Source organism: Diplotaxodon limnothrissa, linkage group LG4, assembly GCF_057381915.1.
Source record: "Diplotaxodon limnothrissa isolate DT_005_m linkage group LG4, D_limnothrissa_male_GT1.1, whole genome shotgun sequence".
NCBI lineage: Eukaryota > Metazoa > Chordata > Actinopteri > Cichliformes > Cichlidae > Diplotaxodon > Diplotaxodon limnothrissa.
The window spans coordinates 22,718,141-22,737,833 of record NC_140599.1 but is presented as its reverse complement, the minus strand read 5'-3'; the positions used below and the strand labels follow the sequence as shown (position 1 = coordinate 22,737,833).

General features: G+C 41.3%; 1 protein-coding gene across 3 annotated transcripts in view; it reads right to left on the bottom strand.

Annotated features, from left to right (window-relative positions):
• LOC146633808 (protein sidekick-2-like) overlaps positions 1–19,693 on the bottom strand; it is a 91,122-nt gene that overhangs the window by 30,231 nt on the left and 41,198 nt on the right. For all 3 annotated transcript variants that reach the window (XM_085352535.1, XM_085352534.1, XM_085352536.1), the window contains 6 exons: positions 10,461–10,620; positions 8,824–8,930; positions 8,411–8,558; positions 4,493–4,626; positions 774–885; positions 157–347 (listed from right to left, as the gene is read on the bottom strand). In XM_085352535.1, coding sequence (XP_085208661.1) covers positions 157–347; positions 774–885; positions 4,493–4,626; positions 8,411–8,558; positions 8,824–8,930; positions 10,461–10,620 — 852 coding nt within the window. The remainder of the gene's footprint in view (positions 1–156; positions 348–773; positions 886–4,492; positions 4,627–8,410; positions 8,559–8,823; positions 8,931–10,460; positions 10,621–19,693) is intronic.

The following is a 19,693-nucleotide window of genomic DNA, read 5'->3' as shown; positions in this document are numbered from 1 at the left end:
CATTTACACGACTTTATATAACAGTATTAGCGTTAATACTGAAATATAAACTTTGAATGGAGACTCTGAAAAGTATCTCAGCTTGAAGATTAGCACTGATCATTTAGGCTAAGCTGCTTTCTGTAGGGTCAAAATGTATGTTGTAACGTTGTTTACCAAGAACATGCAGGTAGGCCCCGGCCGTGACGGAGGGGACACTGCTGCTCCGAAGTGACGCTTCACACTCATAGTAGCCACTATCGCTAACTGCAGGCAAGCTGATGACCAATCTACGGCCAAAATCGCGAATCCCTGTATTGACCACTGCCCCGTCTTTTCTCCAAGTGATACTCATTTTGACAAGAGGCCTGAAAAAGAAAAAGATGAAAAAGAGAAAAAGAGAGCAAGAGACCGAGAGCGTGGTTTTTAATATAGATTTATATTCTGTTTCAAGGTTACAGAGCACTGGGGGAGCAATGGGATACATCTGTCATTCTGATTAAGTCTTTGAATTTGAGATAATAGTCAGATTTCAGAACCGGGATTGTGCAAGATTGGAAGAACAGAGTGCAGCCCTGAATCAAAGGGAAGAATGGAGGAGAGGTACAAAATGAGAGATGTGCAAAACACTTTTTATTATGTTCAAACAAAAGATTCCAAGATTCATTTAAATCACAAAATATCAGATGCGGGGGTGGGAGAAGGTGGTGGTGTTTTGATAATGTGTGAATGCCTGACTGTGTGTATTTGCAGTCTCCTCCTCAGGATCTGCATGTCTCTTTGTGAACATTTACCTTGCATTGGCAACACACTCCATGATAGCTTCGTTTCTCCCGACTGTTACACTGGTGTTCTTTGGGGGGATGATGATGGAGGGGGCAATGGGGTCTGCGGGTCCTCCCACATCTATCACACACACAGAAACGCACAAAAGTGAAAGAAATCTTTAAATTGCATGCCAGTCTCAGATTAAGCCTGTGCCTCTGCCTGATATAGCCAACTGAGCATGACTAGATCCTTACACAGAGACTGACAATTTGTCACCATCACAACCAAGTAGCCAGCATGCTATCAACCAACTATTAACGCCCCTGTCTTTACTTTAGATCCTCTTTCTAGTGCACACGGCATTTACTGAGCATGGTGTTAGCCCAGGTGTTAAGAAGCCATTATGTAACATAATTGAGACAAACAGAAAAGGCGATTAAATGCGGCACCATCACTCACGGGTTTCACAGAGCCTCCAGCCAACCATCGATTCACTGCCCTCAATCAGTGATCTCTCTCTGAATCTGATCTCATTTTCCCCCCACCTCCCCGGAGTACGGGTATGGGCCTGTGAACTTTTATATGTCTGAGTGATTGGACATTTACAGTGTGCTGTGTGCATGCATCGCTTTGAAGTTTGTTTCCGGATGTCCGTGTGAGACCATCTCAGGTTAATAAGGGCTCTAATTAAGTTTTTATTATTGTTGTTGTTATTTTGCAGCACCTGATTATAAATCTCAACCTTTTCTTGCTCAGTCCTGTAGAATCTCTACAGTATTGTAGCAATGCTTCCTCTACAAACACTGACTAAAAATAGACCTCTGAGTTATTACCACTTTGACTCTACTCGCCATGTGATTACTGCATAGTTTCCTGATCATCAGTCAAATAAATACCTAAAAAAAAAAAAAAAAAAAAAAAAATATATATATATATATATATATATATATATATATATTAAACAAATTAAAATGCAGTATCCAAGTATCTTCAAATTCTTTCCAGAACATAACATGGAAGGAAACAACAAACAACACAAAATTAACATGCTGCTGACATTTCTTCAGAACGAATTAAACATTTCAAAAATAAACAATTAAATTTAACGCCAAAGAATTCCCAAATATCCAAAGATTTTCTTCATGGCAGCACACACACACACACACACACACACACACACACACACACACACACACACACACACACACAAAAGAGAAAGCAAAAATCATTTGTAGGACGCTTGACAGACGGAAATGAACAGATAGAAATGTTTTGCAGTCATCATCTCGGAAATTTGATGAGAGATCGAGATGAGCAGTTAAATGTTTTGCTCGTTTGAACCTTATTCAAAATTACTTTTATATTTCTAGGCAACAAATTACCTATTGATTAACTGGTAAATACATAGAATTGGTGGTACTGCATCAGTCTGAAGGCTTGGTATTATTAATTAAATCCTTTCATCAACGTATCAAGTATCATTTTGAGTACATTGTTGACATTATTAATAATCAGCATAATGAAGACCAATCAATCCATCTATAATAGCTGCCTTTTAGTCCCTAGAAAGCTAAAAAAAAAAACCACACAAAAAGAAATAAACATGCTACAATGATTTGCCTTTGTCCAAGAGCTTAGTGAGGAAAAATCGTAGTTACTTGGTTCTGCAGTTACTGGCTATACTTCTGTGAGATTACAGAATTTGGCAGATCCGTGTAAATTTTGCGACTAATTAACAAGCAAGACTTTGCGTAAGGTTTGATTGGCATAGGTTTCAGTCGACAAGTAAGTGTGAAAGTGAAAAATGAGAAGAAAGAAACTGATGGAAAAGAGTCACTCAAACAGCATTAATATTAATCTTCTACAAAGAAGATTTAAAGCTGAAAATCACCAAGATCACATATAATTTATGAATGATTTATTAAATAGAACTCTTGACAGAGTCATGCTGAAGCTGCTGAAAATGTGATGATTGGCATGTTGTGTGAAGTACTCGCCTTTACACAGAGTGGCTGTTAACACTTTAATTTCGATTTGAGTTTTACTAAATGTTTTACAAATCTGTGTAAACACGGAAATTGAACAGTTTTGTTTGATTAAGTGAAATGCCCCACATATTTGGCTGGAAATGTAGCCCGTGTTTGCCAACAACGCAGCAAAAAGTGGGATTCCATTTGACTTATCAAAGAACTCATTTAATTTTCCAGTAGACACGACTGGTTCCTCGGCACACGGTAATTAATGCATTGCAGTTCATGAACTCCCAGTGTTGAGGATACCTCAAGTGTGTAATGCAAAAATTAATGCGGTGACTTGCATAGCAAATTCTCACTACTAAGGGTGCCACCCTGTTTACATCTGTCTGTATCTAAAAACAACTGTAAATCCAAGTCAACTACAGAGCACTTCACAATCTAAGGAATATTAAAAAGGATGCCTGAATGTCTGCGTGCATGGAGCTTTATCCGACTCCAGTTCGCCTTTCACTATTACACCCAGCTCTGTCTCATTTGTATGCTCCCTTAGGAAGATGGTGCTCCCTCTACTGCATATTGTTTAGTCTTTTATCCAGAGAATTGCTACAACGAACAAATGCAGTTGTAAAATTAAATAAACTTATTGGCTTTCAGATGCAAACTACAACGGTGTTATCTGCAAGGTCAGACTGGGTGATATCCAGTGATATCTGATCCCCGGGGATTGCTGTACCGTGCGTGTTGAGCACTGAATTACAAATGCTGCATTAAAGATATGATGAGCAGATGCTGGCGCGAGAAGGAAGCTGCCATTAAAAGTGCGCAGAACAAAGAGTTTTTAATTTTCAATATTACAGTTAACATCCCACTGTTAACCCTATGGTGACTTTTATCATGTGGATACTATCATGTGGAATTCTGTCCAGATAGCTAGAAAAATACACTGAGTGACTCCTTTAATTGGGTCGTCGAGGTAGGCGAAGAAAGACTGATGTTGTTGAGATGAAAGTAAATAAGAGGCGCGAGCATTTGTGTGACTTTGTTTAGATAAGAAACGGTGACAGTAGGTGGGAGGATAAGGAAGCGGCAGGTTCAGTTAAACTACATAATCATTTGACTTAAAACCATGCTTCTGCCGCCAATGCCGAACTTTATTTGAAATTGTGCACATGTGGGTTTTATAATTGAGGCCGACCTGCTTTGATTTGTGTGTTGATGTAGGCATGTGTATGCTTAATCATTCCCTGTGTGCTCAGCGTCATTTTCAGAATTCATTTTTGGTTTTTTGTTAGGAGGATTTCAACCAAAGTTGTACTCCATGGGGCCTTTCTGCCTTTTCACAGAGGTCCTGCTGGAGTTCCACCTAAAACATTGTAATTCGCTATTGAAGCCAGAGGTTGGAGTAGGCCTTGGAGAATAAGAGGACATCTATTATGCTGCAGGTAATGAGTATGATAAGCATGTATTTTTTAGAAAGAGAAATCGGGAAATAAAGAAAGCACCTGTCAGTAGAGGGCGCTATCTCTGTCTCTACTGTTTTTGGCTGAGCAACCTGTTGTGTTGCCACTGTGTTAAATAAAATGTGTATCTAAGTGATGCGCCAAGAGGAAATACACAAATTTAAAAAAAAAAACACAACCCAAAACTACATTTTCATCTGCAACAACATGTTGACACAAACAACCTGCTGTGTCTTTACTCTGTGGGCGAAGAAGTCTGTTTCCTGTGTATACGCATGTACACATGTATGCGCACGTGTGAGTACTTACTCTCCACTGTGAGAGTGATGGGCTGACTGGTTTTGTTCTCCCCGTTTTTATCATTAACTGCCTGGGCATAATAACGTCCTGCGTCAGGGGCCACGGTGGACAGGATGACGAGCGTGTTGTCCAGGGCGATGGCACTGAGTATCCATGCAAATAAAAACACGCATTAGTTTTAAGGACAGTGCATTAGTGAATAATAATTCCTGCAACAATCACCCTAGTCTCAGAAAGCTACAAACTGCCTTTAGGTAGTGTGCAGCTGCACCAAATTAAGGCCACCAATTTGGCTTCCAATTAAAAGGTGCAAAGAGTGGTAGAAATTTCCAGTCCATTTCATTTCAGCCAACTGCTGTACATTGCAAAATTCATCCTCAAACAAACTCATTCGCACACATAAACACATTAACAAGCACACAGAAACACTCAAATCATTAAACTAGTGAGTAGTTGTTTCACACAGTCAATAAATCTGAAGGGTAAACTGACACACATACGCATACATATCACATAAATTACCACTGAAAAGAAGCAGAGAGAGACAATTTTATGAGCACTTCTCTCTACAATATACACAGTGTGTTTAGGAAATAACTCAGAACATGTCTTGCTTTTTATTATCTGCTTAATATATAAAGTACTTCATTAAAGGGTTCACTGTCATTTTAATTGTTATAGATCCCAGAGGGTTTCTACAGAAACACACTTGCGGCCAGTCTGAGTTTTGTCCATGGAAGCAGTTGCTTGGCTGGCTATTGACGCTGTTGGCTATTTCTCTTAATAGTTTAAGACAGCTTGGTGCAACTAATGAACTTTGATTTCAACATATTTGAGGTATACAAGAGACATCAGGATTCATCTTTATGCAGTTCTTCCTGGTTGATGGAGATTTGAAAAGAAAGTTAAAAAGCAGTAAAGTAGTATGTAAGGTTTAGGCTCTCACGACCAATACTGATGTTGATATTTGGTTAAAAAGCCGTTGATTCAGACATATTTCCTTAACATTTGCTGGTTGTGACATCTATGCTTAGTAAGGACTCAAATAAGATGATATGATAATGCAGTTTAAAAAATAATGAGTTTTTATTGTTTCAAGTGGATTACTCATTTTTAGATGTCCCATTTTGGCTGGTTGTTGTATTTGTGGCGTTCCCTATTTTTTGAATGAGGGAAGCGAGCGTAAGAGGGAGAATACCTTCTGATTGACAAACTATGCAACATCATCAGTCATGGGTGTTTCTCTTCTTTACTTTTTAAATTTGTATATTTCTTTAAATTTGTATATTTCTTGGACTGAAATATAGGCAAATATCAAATATTGGCTCTATTTCACAATAAATCTAACAACCGCTCGAGTAGTTATTTATGCACTTAAAATGGATTTTTCTCACGGTAATTGCATTTGTAGTATTTATGACAATTTTCAGAAAATACACACACATATAAAAACCATGAATGTGTAAAAGGTGCAGTTTTCAAGTCCAATCTTTTCTGTCACTGCTGTGGCCCAGCACCCTCTTGAATGACTAAATGTAGGTTAGGCTGATGGTTTGGTGAAAATGAGAGCTGACGCCAAGCATGGGGCCAGATTAGGCTCATTGTATCTGCCAGCATCCACCTGATCGGTGCAGGATAAACAGACAGACTCCTGGACAATTAGGAGCTGAGGCTCTTACAGATTCAACAGACACTTAAAGAAACGCACATTGATACACAGACACACACCTGTGAATATCAATGTGGCCTGACACAAAGCGAGCAAACAAGCGGTAAATGTAGAGTATCCTGTCAGTGACTCACATTGTCACGGTGCAAAGTTTCACTGCTTTGCTTCTAATAAGATTCACCTCTAAACAACACGATAACTAGCTCTGGGATTGGTTGGACATTCATGGAAAGGACTGAGATTTTTCTTACAATATTCCTCAGTGCTTCTACTGCAACTTTTACAGCTGGACTCAGAAAGTACTTTCACCAAATCTATGCTTTAACCAACAACATGCAGCCCAGGGTAAATGTCTTCATGTCAGCTATGACATGATGGTGATCATAGATAAGGAGGTGCTTTCTGTGACATTATAGACAGCCTACATCTCTTTTCTGGATAACAGATATTAATTTCACAGTATTTATTAAGGAATATTGGATATTTCCACATAATTCAAAAAACAGAAACAGATAAATAAAGAAAAATTCACTACACAGACCGGCACTTGGAAATGTGTTTCCAATTGGAACTGTCCCTGTGTGAAATGTGTCCTCTGAACCTAATAACTGGTTGTGGCAGCAAGAACTGCAGTCAAGCATTTGTGATAACTGGCAATAAATCTTTGAGATCGCTGAGGAGGATTTTTGTCCTACTCTTCCTTGCAGAATTGTTTTAAATCCACAACAGTGGATGGTTTTCAAGCATGAACAGCCTGTTTAAGGTCATGCCAAAGCATCGAAATTTGACTGAAGTCTGGACTTTGATTGACATTTATTTTGTTTTTTGTAGCCATTCATAGGTGGGCCTCTTGTCCTGCTGCACTACCCAAGTGCGCTAGAGCTTAAGACGTTCTCCTTCAAGATTTTCTGGTAAAGAGCAGAATGCATAGTTTCATCAAGTAGGGAAAGGCCTTAAAGTCCAGGTCTTAAAGCTGCAAAGCAGCCTCAGACCACCACGCTGCCACCACTATGTTTGATTGCTGGTATGATGTTTGTTTAAAACTAGACATATCAGAACCCGAACCTTCCAGATAGTTCTGTATTGATAGTCCACAGAGTATTTTCCTAAAAGTACTGGAAATTATCAAGACATTTTTTGCAAATGTGAGACGGGCCTTTGTGTTTGTCAGCAACGGTTTTCATCTTGAAACTCTTAATGATGCCATTTTTGTCCACTGTTTTTTCTACTGTGGAATCATAAACACTAACCTTAAATTAGGCGAGTGAGGCCTGCAGTTCTTTAGATGTTGTTCTCGGTCTTTTTTTTGGGACCTCCTGGATGAGTTGTTGATGTGCTTTTGCAGTAATTTTGGTTGGCCTACCACTTCTAGGAAGGTTGACCACTGTTACAAATGTTCTCCAATTGTGGATAATGGCGATCACTGTGGTTTGCTGAAATCCCAAAGCCTTAGAAATGGTTTTATAACCCTTTCCAGAATGATGGCAGTTGGTGAACTGGTGGCATGGTGGTTTTTTGAGATCTTTTAACCTACTTCACTTTGTCAAACAGCTTTTACTTGATTTAGTAGGTCTGGCAGTAATCAGGCCTGCTTGTGGTTAGTGAATTATTGATTTAACAAGGGGGGGAAATACTTTTTCAGTTATGTTTGGATAGCCTTTTCCCCCTTAATAAATGAAATCATCATTTAAAAACTGTTTGAAATACATAAACATAACAAATGTCTGCAAGATATGCAAACACACACACACACACACACACACACACACACACACACACACACACACATAGACCCTTCAAGACAGAAATCTAACCAGGGGTGAGTGCTGTCAGTCAAACCTATCATCAATTGAGGCCTTTTGTCCAATTTTGTCTAATTGGTTCCTCTGCTGCCTGCTCTATCTCTACCCTTCAATCATTCTGCCTGCAAAGTCAATAGGGCCAATATAATAACCCGCTTTATCACTGAGAGGCGATTCAATGATGAACACAAGGCCTGTGCCAACATTCGTTCATCAACTATTCTGCTCAACTTCACTCATGGTGTGTGGGGGGATTGGAAAAAAAAAAAATCTGTGAGCAGTATTGAACCTCTTAGAGTTCTCTGAAGTGAAAGATATTCTATTTCAACAGCTCTGCATTCATCTACAGCTCATATATGAGAGAACTTTCTGAGACAGGCACAGAAAAACACAAGTAAGATGCATAAATGCTTTGTCTAAACTAAAGCAATCAAATTGGGGTGAATGGAGGCTTACATGCGACTGCTGGAGGGAATCTTACGCCCATCTCTGAACCAGGTAATCTGGGGCCTGGGGAAACTGTGTATACGTGGTGCACGGATTAGAGCACCCTCGCCCTGGGACACAGTTTGAGACCTCTCACCTTCCACAAAACCCCCCATATCTAGGAGACATAAAAAGTGAGTTAACAAGAGGGAGACAGAGAAAAGATACTAGAACAGAAAATGCTGAAAATGCCTGCCAGCAAAAAGGATGGAAATAAACAATTGCCATTATTAGCATTAATGTTATGTACCTTTTTCAAAAGCTAAGCGCCTTAAAACAAAGTGACTCATCCACATAGTGTGCATGACGAGCTTTTCACAAAAACAGTGTCTTGCCCTTAATCTGCCAGAATGGAGGATGTATAGAAAGAATCCTTTACTCACAGGCAACCTGCACTTCAGTGCTGCACTGCATTATAGCACCAACTCGGTTTCTCACAATACAGCGGTAATGGCCAGCGTGCGATCGGTCCAGCGAGGGGATCAGGTACCTAATGGGCACACGCAACACAACTGCAATTAGTCATCATCAGCATGACAGACAGCAACATTTGTCATCTTGCTGCTATTATCACCCACACTCAAGATGCTAAATTAATTGACATGTTTCAGTGGGCACCTGAAACGGTGCCTTAATGACATTCCTCTTTGTAATAAGACATAAATGGTCTAAAAAAAGGAAAATAACAGCGCATCTTTGAAGTGTTATTTGCTGCTGATGTAATCCTGGACAGTGGATAGTAAACCAGAGAAGGAAGAATGAAATTTTAATGTAGAGCGCAGGTCCTGACTGGCAGGACTCACAAAACGCGATTCCTCCATCTTCAGCCTGATGAATCAAACAAGCACCAAGCGCATGTTCTGGCCATCCACAGCTCCGTCTCTCCCCCTTGATGTGCATTCATGTTAGATGGTGCATGTGAAATACTAGCAAAATAACCTAAGCAGTTACTCCCGTTTGCTACAGCCACTTAGGAGTGTAGCTTCCACCCCAGCCATGTTCCCCCCTGCACTGCAATTCGGGGGGTAAGGGGGGGTGGGGGGTCTGATTAAATGGATTCCAGTTCTCCTCTTTGATCAGGGCTGGTGAAGAATAACAAGCAGAGGGCTGGCCTGCAAGGCAGACCCAGAGACTAAGCCACGTGAGAGCGCAGCCAAATGCTTAGGAAAGACAAGGAGAGAAGAAAAAGATGAAGGGGAGAGAGAGGATGTGTGAAAGAAGGTAGGTATAACAGGCAGCGAAGGGATGGTGGGGAGGGGGGCAGCGATAGCAATCAGACACTACCACCTTAGCGTGTCTGTCCATGTCTAGGGTTTTGGTATGACTGTGAGTGGAGTCTAGGAAACTGTGCTAAAATTGGATTGAAAGTGACTTCCACTGTGGACTGCATCTGTCACCTGTTAACTCGCATGCAGGCATAATGCTACACAAGCATACTGTACATGTAGAAGTGGGCACACACGCACACATGCACAGAGGACTTGTTAGCGCAGGGTGAACATTTCTTTTACCACGCTGAGTTGTTCCAATAATTCAACATTGTGTTTAGAGGCTGAAATATGTAATACGAGGTGTCCAGAACATCTCCAAAATAAGTGAAAAAGCATACTACAGCTCACAGATCAAAGTGGCCCATCCATACCATATAAGCTGATAAAAAAGAATTTGCATTGTCTGATTTTATTACGGCAGTGATAGTTTCAGCAAACCGCAAGAGAGGGGAGAGTAAAGAATATTTATCTGCACACACCATCTCGGAATGTTGAATGCAGTGTGAGATACAAATCGGAATAAATTTGATAATCCCTTGAACACAAGATGCTATGTTTCAAGGGAGATATGCAGCCAAATCAGTCCTGAATAAATCCATAGAAATGAGTTTGGAATATGAATAAAAATGAGCAATTGTGCTATCAGTTACAATTAAATGCCTCTAAAATGTCCTCATGTAGTAAGATACTTAGGGTTAAGATAAGGGAAAAAAAGAATTATTGCAGGCAAGCAAGGTTGCATTCCTCACCTGTATTCCAAGGAGAAACGTGTAAGCTCAGTACCATTGTAGATCCATTTGAATTCCAGGGGCCAGCTGCCCTCAGCCATGCAAGTAAGTACTAAGCGATTTCCCTCCAGGTGAACCTGGGTTTGAGGAGGCTCCATCTTAAAATAAGGTGGGACATCATCTATTAGAAAAAGAAAGAGAAGAAGAAGAAGAAGGAAAACTGAGTCATACAAAACATAAAGGAAAAGATGAGTAAAAAGGAAGAAAAAGAAGGAAAAAGCGAAGCAGCTGAGTGAGGGTAGTAAAAATGGCAGTGATTCAGTAACCTCTGCGAGGAGACACAACACAATTTGAGCAATTCACAGGGAAAAAAAGAGGACTCAGAACAAGCTATTTCCATTTTTCTTCTGCACTGATTGGGAACTTGAAGGTCAACAGAAAAGCTTGCCAAAAAGCACACGGAATAAGTTGTTACCGCGAAAGCAGCTTACTCCTTTATTTCAAATTGAAATGTGCTGGCATAGAGGTAGAAGAGCAATTTGTGCAGCAGAAGAAGTGTAAATGAACACTTCCATACCTCTACATCAGTAAAAGAGGATGAGGAGGGAGACAGGCAAGAAGAGGGAGATGGAGGGAAGGGGGAAGAGGAATAGGCCAAAAGCAGATGGAGAAAAATACTGCGAAAAACAAGCATGCTAGAGGTGGAGAGAGTGAGAAATTAGGAAGCGTTGGGGGGTAGGGGTGATAGGGGCTGCTTTAGAAAACACAAAGTTTCCCCGTCTTAAAATCCTTTCTGTGACAGGATGAGTTATACTCTGTGCCTCCCTTCATTTATCTTTATAGTTCCCTAATGCAACCAGATTATACAGGCCTCATCCGCAACACTGCACACAGCCAGTACAGCCACAAAAAGACTTTAAGGTGATATGCAAGGTCCAGGGCTGAGCTTGGAGACAAAGTGCTTTCATTTGAGCTGATGAAAAAGGCATGATCAGACCTATTGATCTGTCTGCCTCACGAGCCATGGGCGACACTGAGCTGATTGTGCCAGTGTTTGTGGCGGGCTAATTAAAGTCTGTATTAATAGCTGCAGTATGCCGCTGTGGCCTGGAGCATGCCTGGTACTGTGTCTACTAGGTGAGTCACTCTCATGGCTGATTACTGGAGCCACCCTTGCTCTCCGCACCCATATGCAAGTTCACAGCCAAGATTTATGGCAGTAAATGCAGAGGATGGTGTGGCGGAACTGGGTGAACGTGAGGGCAGCCTTCGCTGGGCAGAGAAGGGGATACAGCAAATTGGACCTGATTGAAACAGAAAATAAAAGAACGACTATGCACCTTTGTGTTTCACGTCGGCAATCATGCTTGCCACAAATCACACACTATGCTTAGCTGCAGCTTAGTCCATTTTCTATCATACAAAAAGATCAAAACTTGCAATTTTTTTTCTTCTTTTTTTGATAAAACTACCTGGGTAATCCATTCTTTCTACCACCCTTACATGAACTTTTCAAAAACAAACACTGTTAAACCCAACAGCCACTTCAAACTGATCTTTGTCTGAGCCCAAATGGAGAAGCCGTCCCTATTTTTCCCCAGACACTAGCTGCTGAGTGGTGGCTTTGCTATAATTCTGTCCTCTAGTAAATGCATTTGTACTTGACACACACACACATATCTGCACATACACACACAGAAAATCCCAAAACATACACTTATGGCTGAATAAACACACACCCAACCACTTCCAGCTGGTTTGGGGTTTTGGTGGCTATGTGCACTTAGCGGTATGGCTCTATCAAAAAGCCACCATTAGAGACCTGCACATGCAAAACCTAAACTCACACATCGATCGTCTGGGGCAATACATAATACCGACTTACTGTTGTGAAATTGTGGACTGCGGAATTGAGTGCCCTGTAATCAACACCGCAGTTACCTGTTTCAGCACCATTCATGCATTCACGTTTTTTCTGCCTCATATGACACATTCACACAAGCTCTAATAATGACTCCCCGAACAGTGGTTATCTGTGGCACTTGTGACCAATTTCACATCTAGAGCAAAGTGTATATTTTCAGGACCAAAGCCAGCACGAACAGGAAATAAGTCTTGCATGACATAAGTGTGCAGAATTTCTGCTGCGTACCCCAAGAAATGATTGCTATCCACACAAGACCCAGCTGAAGTGATCTTCTTTTTGAGACTCTGTAAGAACTTAAATGACCTGTGACCGCCAACAGTTCTTAATGCTGACAGAAGACAAGGTCAGCTCCTCCGAAGACTGGCCTCTGGGATCTAATGAGTTTCCAGTGGAGAACCTCTTGTCGGATGCGGATTTCTCTCTCCCTCACTGTGCTTTCTGAACTTCACAGTGAAACACTGAGGACACACGCTGCTGATCCATGTTGGTGTCAGTGGTAGGCTCTGCATGTGTGGTGTCAATGGCAGGATTACATTTTCAAGTGTGTTTCTTTTTTTTTCATGGCAGAAAAATACACAAGTGTGAATAGATGCACTGTCATTGCATAAGTCAAAGTTAGGATAACTTTTTCTTTGCATGCGAAAATTGACACGCATGCTCTTACAGGAGCACAAAGTTCTGTCAATACAGAGTGTGCACATGTCAGGACTCAATGAAAAGTATTCTTCTTAATTTTTATTGTTTAGCAAGACAAATGTGCTTTGGCTTTGACATATCAGCACGATCTACTTCTCATCATCAGTCTAAATAGGTTCGTCTTGCCCAGCAATGAATACTAAAAAGAATACTTAGCAGCGAGTGCGGGTTTTCTGTTTGTTTTCACATTTGATAGGCACAATAGAGCTTTAAGATTTGGGGGTCAGTGTACCGCACCTGTGTATTATATCTTACAACACTCTGGTGTCACAGGTAATATTTCTCTTAGGGGTCATCTCTTTTTAAACCACTGTGGCCTTGTGGAGCAAATTCTACAGTATAATAGACTTGCACTAGGGCTGCCACGATTAGTCGACTAGTCACGATTACGTCGACTATCAAAATCGTCGACGACTAATTTAATAGTCGACGCGTCGTTTGAAGCTTTGTAAGATCACAAAAGACGCAGGAATCAGTAGTAGGATTTAAGAGTGTAATAATGGACTGAAACAGAAGATGGCAGCACTGCATGTACAAGGATGCCAGCTGCCGTTAAACCCCGAAGAAGAAGAAACTGTGTCCCAGAATTCATAGCGCGGCCCATCGCGGCCCTGCTTAGTTTCCAACAATGGCGGCAGCTGGTTAGTTTTAATATTACTCTTATTATTCTTTCTGGGTCACAAAATAAACGTTTAACATATTTTCAGGCGAGAATGTAGCTGTGTAAACCTCAAATATCTGCTCAGTTTATCAAGACACCACATATTTTCAAAAGCGCTCCGACGTTTTCTGAGACGTCTGTTACCCACTAGCTCGATAGCTAGCCGGGGGCTAGGCTAACTAGAGCCGTGAGAACACGGACTCCCGGCAGATCGTTTTCAAACCCACCGCCGTCTTTTGCTACTCAGGTTAAACATGATATATGAGTCACTTAGATAACTTCAAAATGTTGTTTGGCTTTTTTCAGTGTTTTATTTGTTCCTGAGTAAATCGGTTTGGATGAGATTAAAGTTATAGTTTTTACACAGCTGAATAAACGTCAAGCAGACAACTGATCATCAGAAGTGTGAGATGCTGGAGAATTTACTCCGGTGTCCTGTTATATTTTAGATAGCAAGGAGTTTATTAAACTCCACCGAAACACTCTGCAAATGTCATTAAAATTTAATAAACTATCATCTTGTCTTTATTTTTAGTTAGCACATACCTTAAACACTTAAAGCTGAAAGCTAATGATAGTTATATAAGAGCAGATGCTGCTGGTGCAATAAGCTGTATGCTGTATGTTCAATGGATGATGATCTGATTAGTCGACTAATCGCAAAAGTAATCGCTGACTAGTCGACTATCAAAATAATCGTTTGTGGCAGCCCTAACTTGCACACACATATTATATCCACTGCATTCAGAAAGTGTTCAGCTTTCTTATAGCTCAATGCTAAAATTTCTTCATGCCCAATCTGTTTTTTTATCACTCCACACAAATCACCCAGAAAGACAACGAGAACTTTAAAAGCGTTCTTAAAACATTAAAAGAAAAAGCACAGCAAACCATTATAGACCCCTTGCTATGACAAAGGATGTGAATTAGGTTTGGGTTTGGCATGTGCATAAAATTTAACTTCAATCTCTCATTTTTTTTGCTTGATTCTCTGTGCTTCAGTGAAAAATTCCAGGAGTGGCCTTCAAAAGACCTAAACATAAGACATCAGTAGAATATATGATATTTCCCAGAACTTGGCCAAGCTAAACTGAGTAATCAAGGAAGAACCCTCGGAGGAGAGGTGACAAAGAACCCCAACATCTACTTCTTAGGTCCAGTGTGAAGGTGGGAGAAACAACACTGCACTGATTTTGGGGTTTTGGTTTTTTTTATGGTAGTGTGAGGAGACAGATGAAGTCTCTTCTTGTTGAAAAACATAACAGCAAGCTTTGATGTTGCAAAAGATTACCTAAGGGAGTCTCAGGACGTGATAAACAAGATTCTCTGGTCAGATAAAACCAGAACTTTTTTAGCCTCAGTTCCTAACGTTACATTCTGAGGACACCAGACACATTACCGGCTAGGCTCATTACCTGCTTGATACCATCCCAACAGTGAAGAATAATGGGGGCAGCATCGTGTTGGTCATGGCTGATGAGACGCTATGGAAAACAAGTCAGTGTCCTTTATGCAAACCTGTTCCAGAGGATCGCAGAATATAAGTGTTTAAGGAAGCTGAAAAGTTCTTTTCTTCCAGAGACTGGAATTAACCAGAGAACAGTTCCCTTCCTATGAAGCATGAAGTGATAGTGCAGTGTTTGGCAGGTGCACAACATTGTTACCTGCAGGTTTCATGTCTAGATGGAAAGCTAGGGGAAATTCCTTATAGAGGAACAATTCTTACACCACTATGACCAGAGGTAAAAGCTAACTGAAGCAAGCAGGTCTATGGATGACCGAAAACTGGCATGGAAGGACCAGGAGGGCTTTTATAATGTGGCTGCTGTGCAGAGCAGCTGCCCCTAACAGTCAGTCTGCACCACCACAGCCCATTCACCACAGATATAAAAACACCTTATTCTAACCTGACAGCTGAGGTTGAATGGTGGCATGGCTCCAGCCGGGTCCCCCGCTGCATACACAGAATTTTAATGGCAGTGAGACAAAGACCACAGGCACTGGGGTAGCTTTATAAACCAAAGGCCATTGTGCTCCCCATTGCACCATGCTGGCATGCAATCACACAAACGGTGTTCACATTCAGCTTTTGTCTTATATTCATTCTCTAGCTTTTTTTTTTTGCCTAACCTTCTTACCCCAGCTCCACACCAGCAGCAGGGAGCTCTTCTGACCTCTGTTTAATCCTCAGCCACCTGCATTTGAGCCGACGTAACAGCATCCTAGCTGGCACTTGGCTCAAATGCATCTCTGATATTTAGCTATAGTGGTTAGCGGTGCCTGTTTCCTTTGAAGGTCCATTTGTATTCATTTCTCACTCTATCTTGGAAGCTCAACACAAATGCACTCATACTGTATATGTGTGTATAACTTCCCACCTTCAGTCCACCCATGGTGCATCATGTCATACTGGAAAATTTAGAGCTGTCATTTAGGCTCTTGAATTGGACCTTAAGATACGAAATGGGCCATGGTTACCCTCTGATGGGGGTTATGCAACTGTCATGGCTATGACCTTGGCCTAGTAATGGGATGGTGTAAGGGTGTGGGTTGCAGGGTTGATGGAGAGGGGTTAAAAGCATTTTGAAAGCTGATGAAGCTCTTCCCTTATGAATTCGCACATACAGAAGAACACTGACACACATGTATAATAGATCGTCTTAACATGGTGCTTCACGAGTTGAGATAAGAATGCTGGAGTGAGGATACAGAGCTCTTTAGAAGTCACATAAGCGCACACTAAAAAGTGTATATACCCCTCAGCGTCCCACCCCCACCATCACCACCACCCCGCCCACCTGCCCTTCGGAACATGGTTGGTTCTGAAGGTGAGGTTGCGTCACCGTGACAGCAGGTACCTTGTCGATTTACACTCTATCACCTAGTCGAGTCAGAAAGCAGACCGACACTAAAGGAAGAATTAAGCAAGCGATTGAGTGGGAGAATACAGAGAGAAGGAAGCGAGAGCGGCATTGAAACAGATGGTAAAAAGAAACACAGTGCTTAATGATAATGTCAAAGACACATTGAGAATTGGTGTAAAGAAATGATGAGATGAGGAAAGTGATAGTAGGGAGGAGAGCAATGAAAAGATTGAGGAGTGTGTCCTCCAACACAAGGCACCAAGGTGAAGTGACCCATTACAGTAGAAGTCAAGCAAGCACGCCAGACCTGAAACAGGAAGACGAGATGAAGAGCCTTCATTTAGGGAAATGGCCCATAGTTCAACATCTGTATGTGGTATTTGATAGGTTGATGTCCACCCACAACTCCTGCTTATGCTCTTTTGTTCGCAATCCAGAATGAACAAGCCCCCTATGAGATCTTATGCTGTGGAAATATAGAACCCGTGACATGCTATTTAAAGCTCATATACTCCTATAATTATGCTCTCTGCTTGGAGGAGGAAATGAAAAGGGACTATGGATTTTTCATGTTAAGTTGATCTGAATTTTTGAATTTTTTTTTCTTTTTGATGCAGCGCCTGCTTTGATGTTGCAGAAAGAGTCCTCAGGTTGCTACAGATGAAATGCTGCCTGCATCCCAGCTGTGTTTAGTGGATTGCCATGGGTTAATTGATGTGTAATTGATGTGATTAATTGAGGTGTAATGTACCGCAGTGACGTGTCTGGGATCCTACCCACTGCAGGGCCCGTGTGTGTGTGTGTGTGTTGAGGTGTGCCTGTGTGTCTACAGGAGGCTAGAGCAACACAATTAGAAGCAGTAGCATCCAGCCAACAAATGGAGATTTAATTAGGAGTGAAGACAGAGCGGGAGGCCAGTCAATGGGCAGCAGATTGAATTATCTGGACACACACTCCAGCCGGCAGCGTGGACAAATTCACAGTCACACACACACTCAAACGCACACACCCTTTCTGTTTGGAATTCTTCCCTGTTTGCCTCACTGCTCCGCTGAGTGCTTTCCTCTACCTCTCTGCTATGCTCTGCCTGTCTCAAACTATCTTCCTCTTTTTGATTTCCTCCTCCTTTTTTCTCTTCCCATCTTAAGTTTCTTTTCTTTTTTTTCTCCCCCCTTTCCCCACAATAACAGTTTCCTTTCTGCATGTTGTGACTATCTCTCCGTCTCGGCAGCCTTGATCTCTCCCAGTACAGTCGTTTTCCTACTTTCTTTCCCTGGCCTCTCATCAGTTGTCATCTCTCACACACTCTTACTCTCCATGTCCCTTCCTTCTGAGCTCTCTGCCAAGATGTCTCTCCATCTTTTTATGTCTCTTTGCACCCCTCCTCACTCTGTATCCTCTATCCTTTAGTCCCACTCTCTCTCACTTTCCTTACCAGTGTTACTGAGTCACTAGCAGTATATTGTATGGCGTACCGAGGGACATGTCTGTGATATCCAGGAGCCTAATTAGCAAGTCCAGCTCCTGGCAGAGAACACGGCACGCAGAGGAGCATAGGCACAAGGCCCGGCATCAATTAATGAGACCTCGCACACCCACAACCACCATTACACACCCTCTGCAGCATTGAGTCTCTAGTCAGCTCAACCTTGTCCGATGAGCAGTAGAGGAAACCGCAGATGAACAACTGTAGCTAGATTTAAGAAAGTAGTGTCTTTAATCATGAAGGGATAGTCATAGCGCTGTACAAGATAAAGCTGGGAATCCTCCCTGACTTTGTGGCACTCAAACAAGATTTATGCACTGCAGCAGCGAGCTGTGAACATAGCCTTGCATCCAACAAATCAATGTATCATAGAAATGTACGCTAGACACAAGGCAATTTCTTCCTTTCAAAGGACAAAATGTATGAAACTGTTTTGGTCTTAAGGAAGTGAGGTTTGGAGAACTCTTTTAGGTTCAGTGCAATGGGAAATGATCCAGACTTCCCACCTGGTGTAGTGTGACTGACATCACAGTATTATTTCCCAGCTGTGACAGACAGCCTCTACAGTTTGGGGGAAGAAGTGAGCCTTTGTGCGCAAGATCACATACACGTATCGTTATGACTTTCCCTTTTTTTTCCTACCCACTAGAGAGAAGGCAGGTGGTTGTAGGTGGCAGAAATAGGCAGAGGTGGGACCAAGTCATTGTTTTGCAAGTCTCAAGTAAGTCTCAAGTCTTTATCCTCAAGTCTCAAGTCAAGTCTCAAGTAATGTCAGGCAAGTCAGAGTCGAGTCTCAAGTCACTGGTGTAAAAGTCCGAGTCAAGTCACAAGTCTGAAACTTTGAATTTCAAGTCCTTTCGAGTCTTTAAAAAAAAACAACGAAAAAATAATGTTGCAGTTATATGCTAAATGTAAATATTAGACCATGTAATTTTAAAATCTGTGTTTTTCTCAACACATGACAAAATAGTGAACTTAGAAAATATACACAAATTGTGAAATTGCACCTCTTTAAAATGCAGCTCAATTAAACCTAGCTCCAAGAATAATTTTCACCGACAGTTCTGAGATAAGCTGCATGTTATTCTTGGATGCGGTTGTAGGACCAGCTTTAAAATCGCATGACAAAAATATCATACACATTAAAAAAAAACTGTATCACCAACGTAGCCTGGACAACATTTGCTAGTTAGATGAAGTCAGCTATCTCATCTTAGCATATTTATATGCATATTTATAATTATACGGTTCTTGGAGTGAGTGCATACACTCATGAAGTTTAGTAACTTCAGGTCACTGCAACAAGCCCAGGTACAGTTTACCGACGGATGGGTACAGGACCTTGAAATGCACCGTGTAGAACGAAAGACCATCGTACGTATCATAAGTTTACCAGTCTCACAAATTGTCGTCATAAATACACATTCATTAACAGTTTATTAATAGGACCTTTGAGCTCAACGGTAATTAATTAGTAGTGGAAATAATTTCTGGTAGCATCACAGAAATGTAGCAGTGACAATAATACTGTATGCTGTAATCGTACTGGGCAATTAGTGATACAAAACAACTGTTTTATCCTGTGAATAAAAGTATATGTTTTTGTCAATGTACCATAAT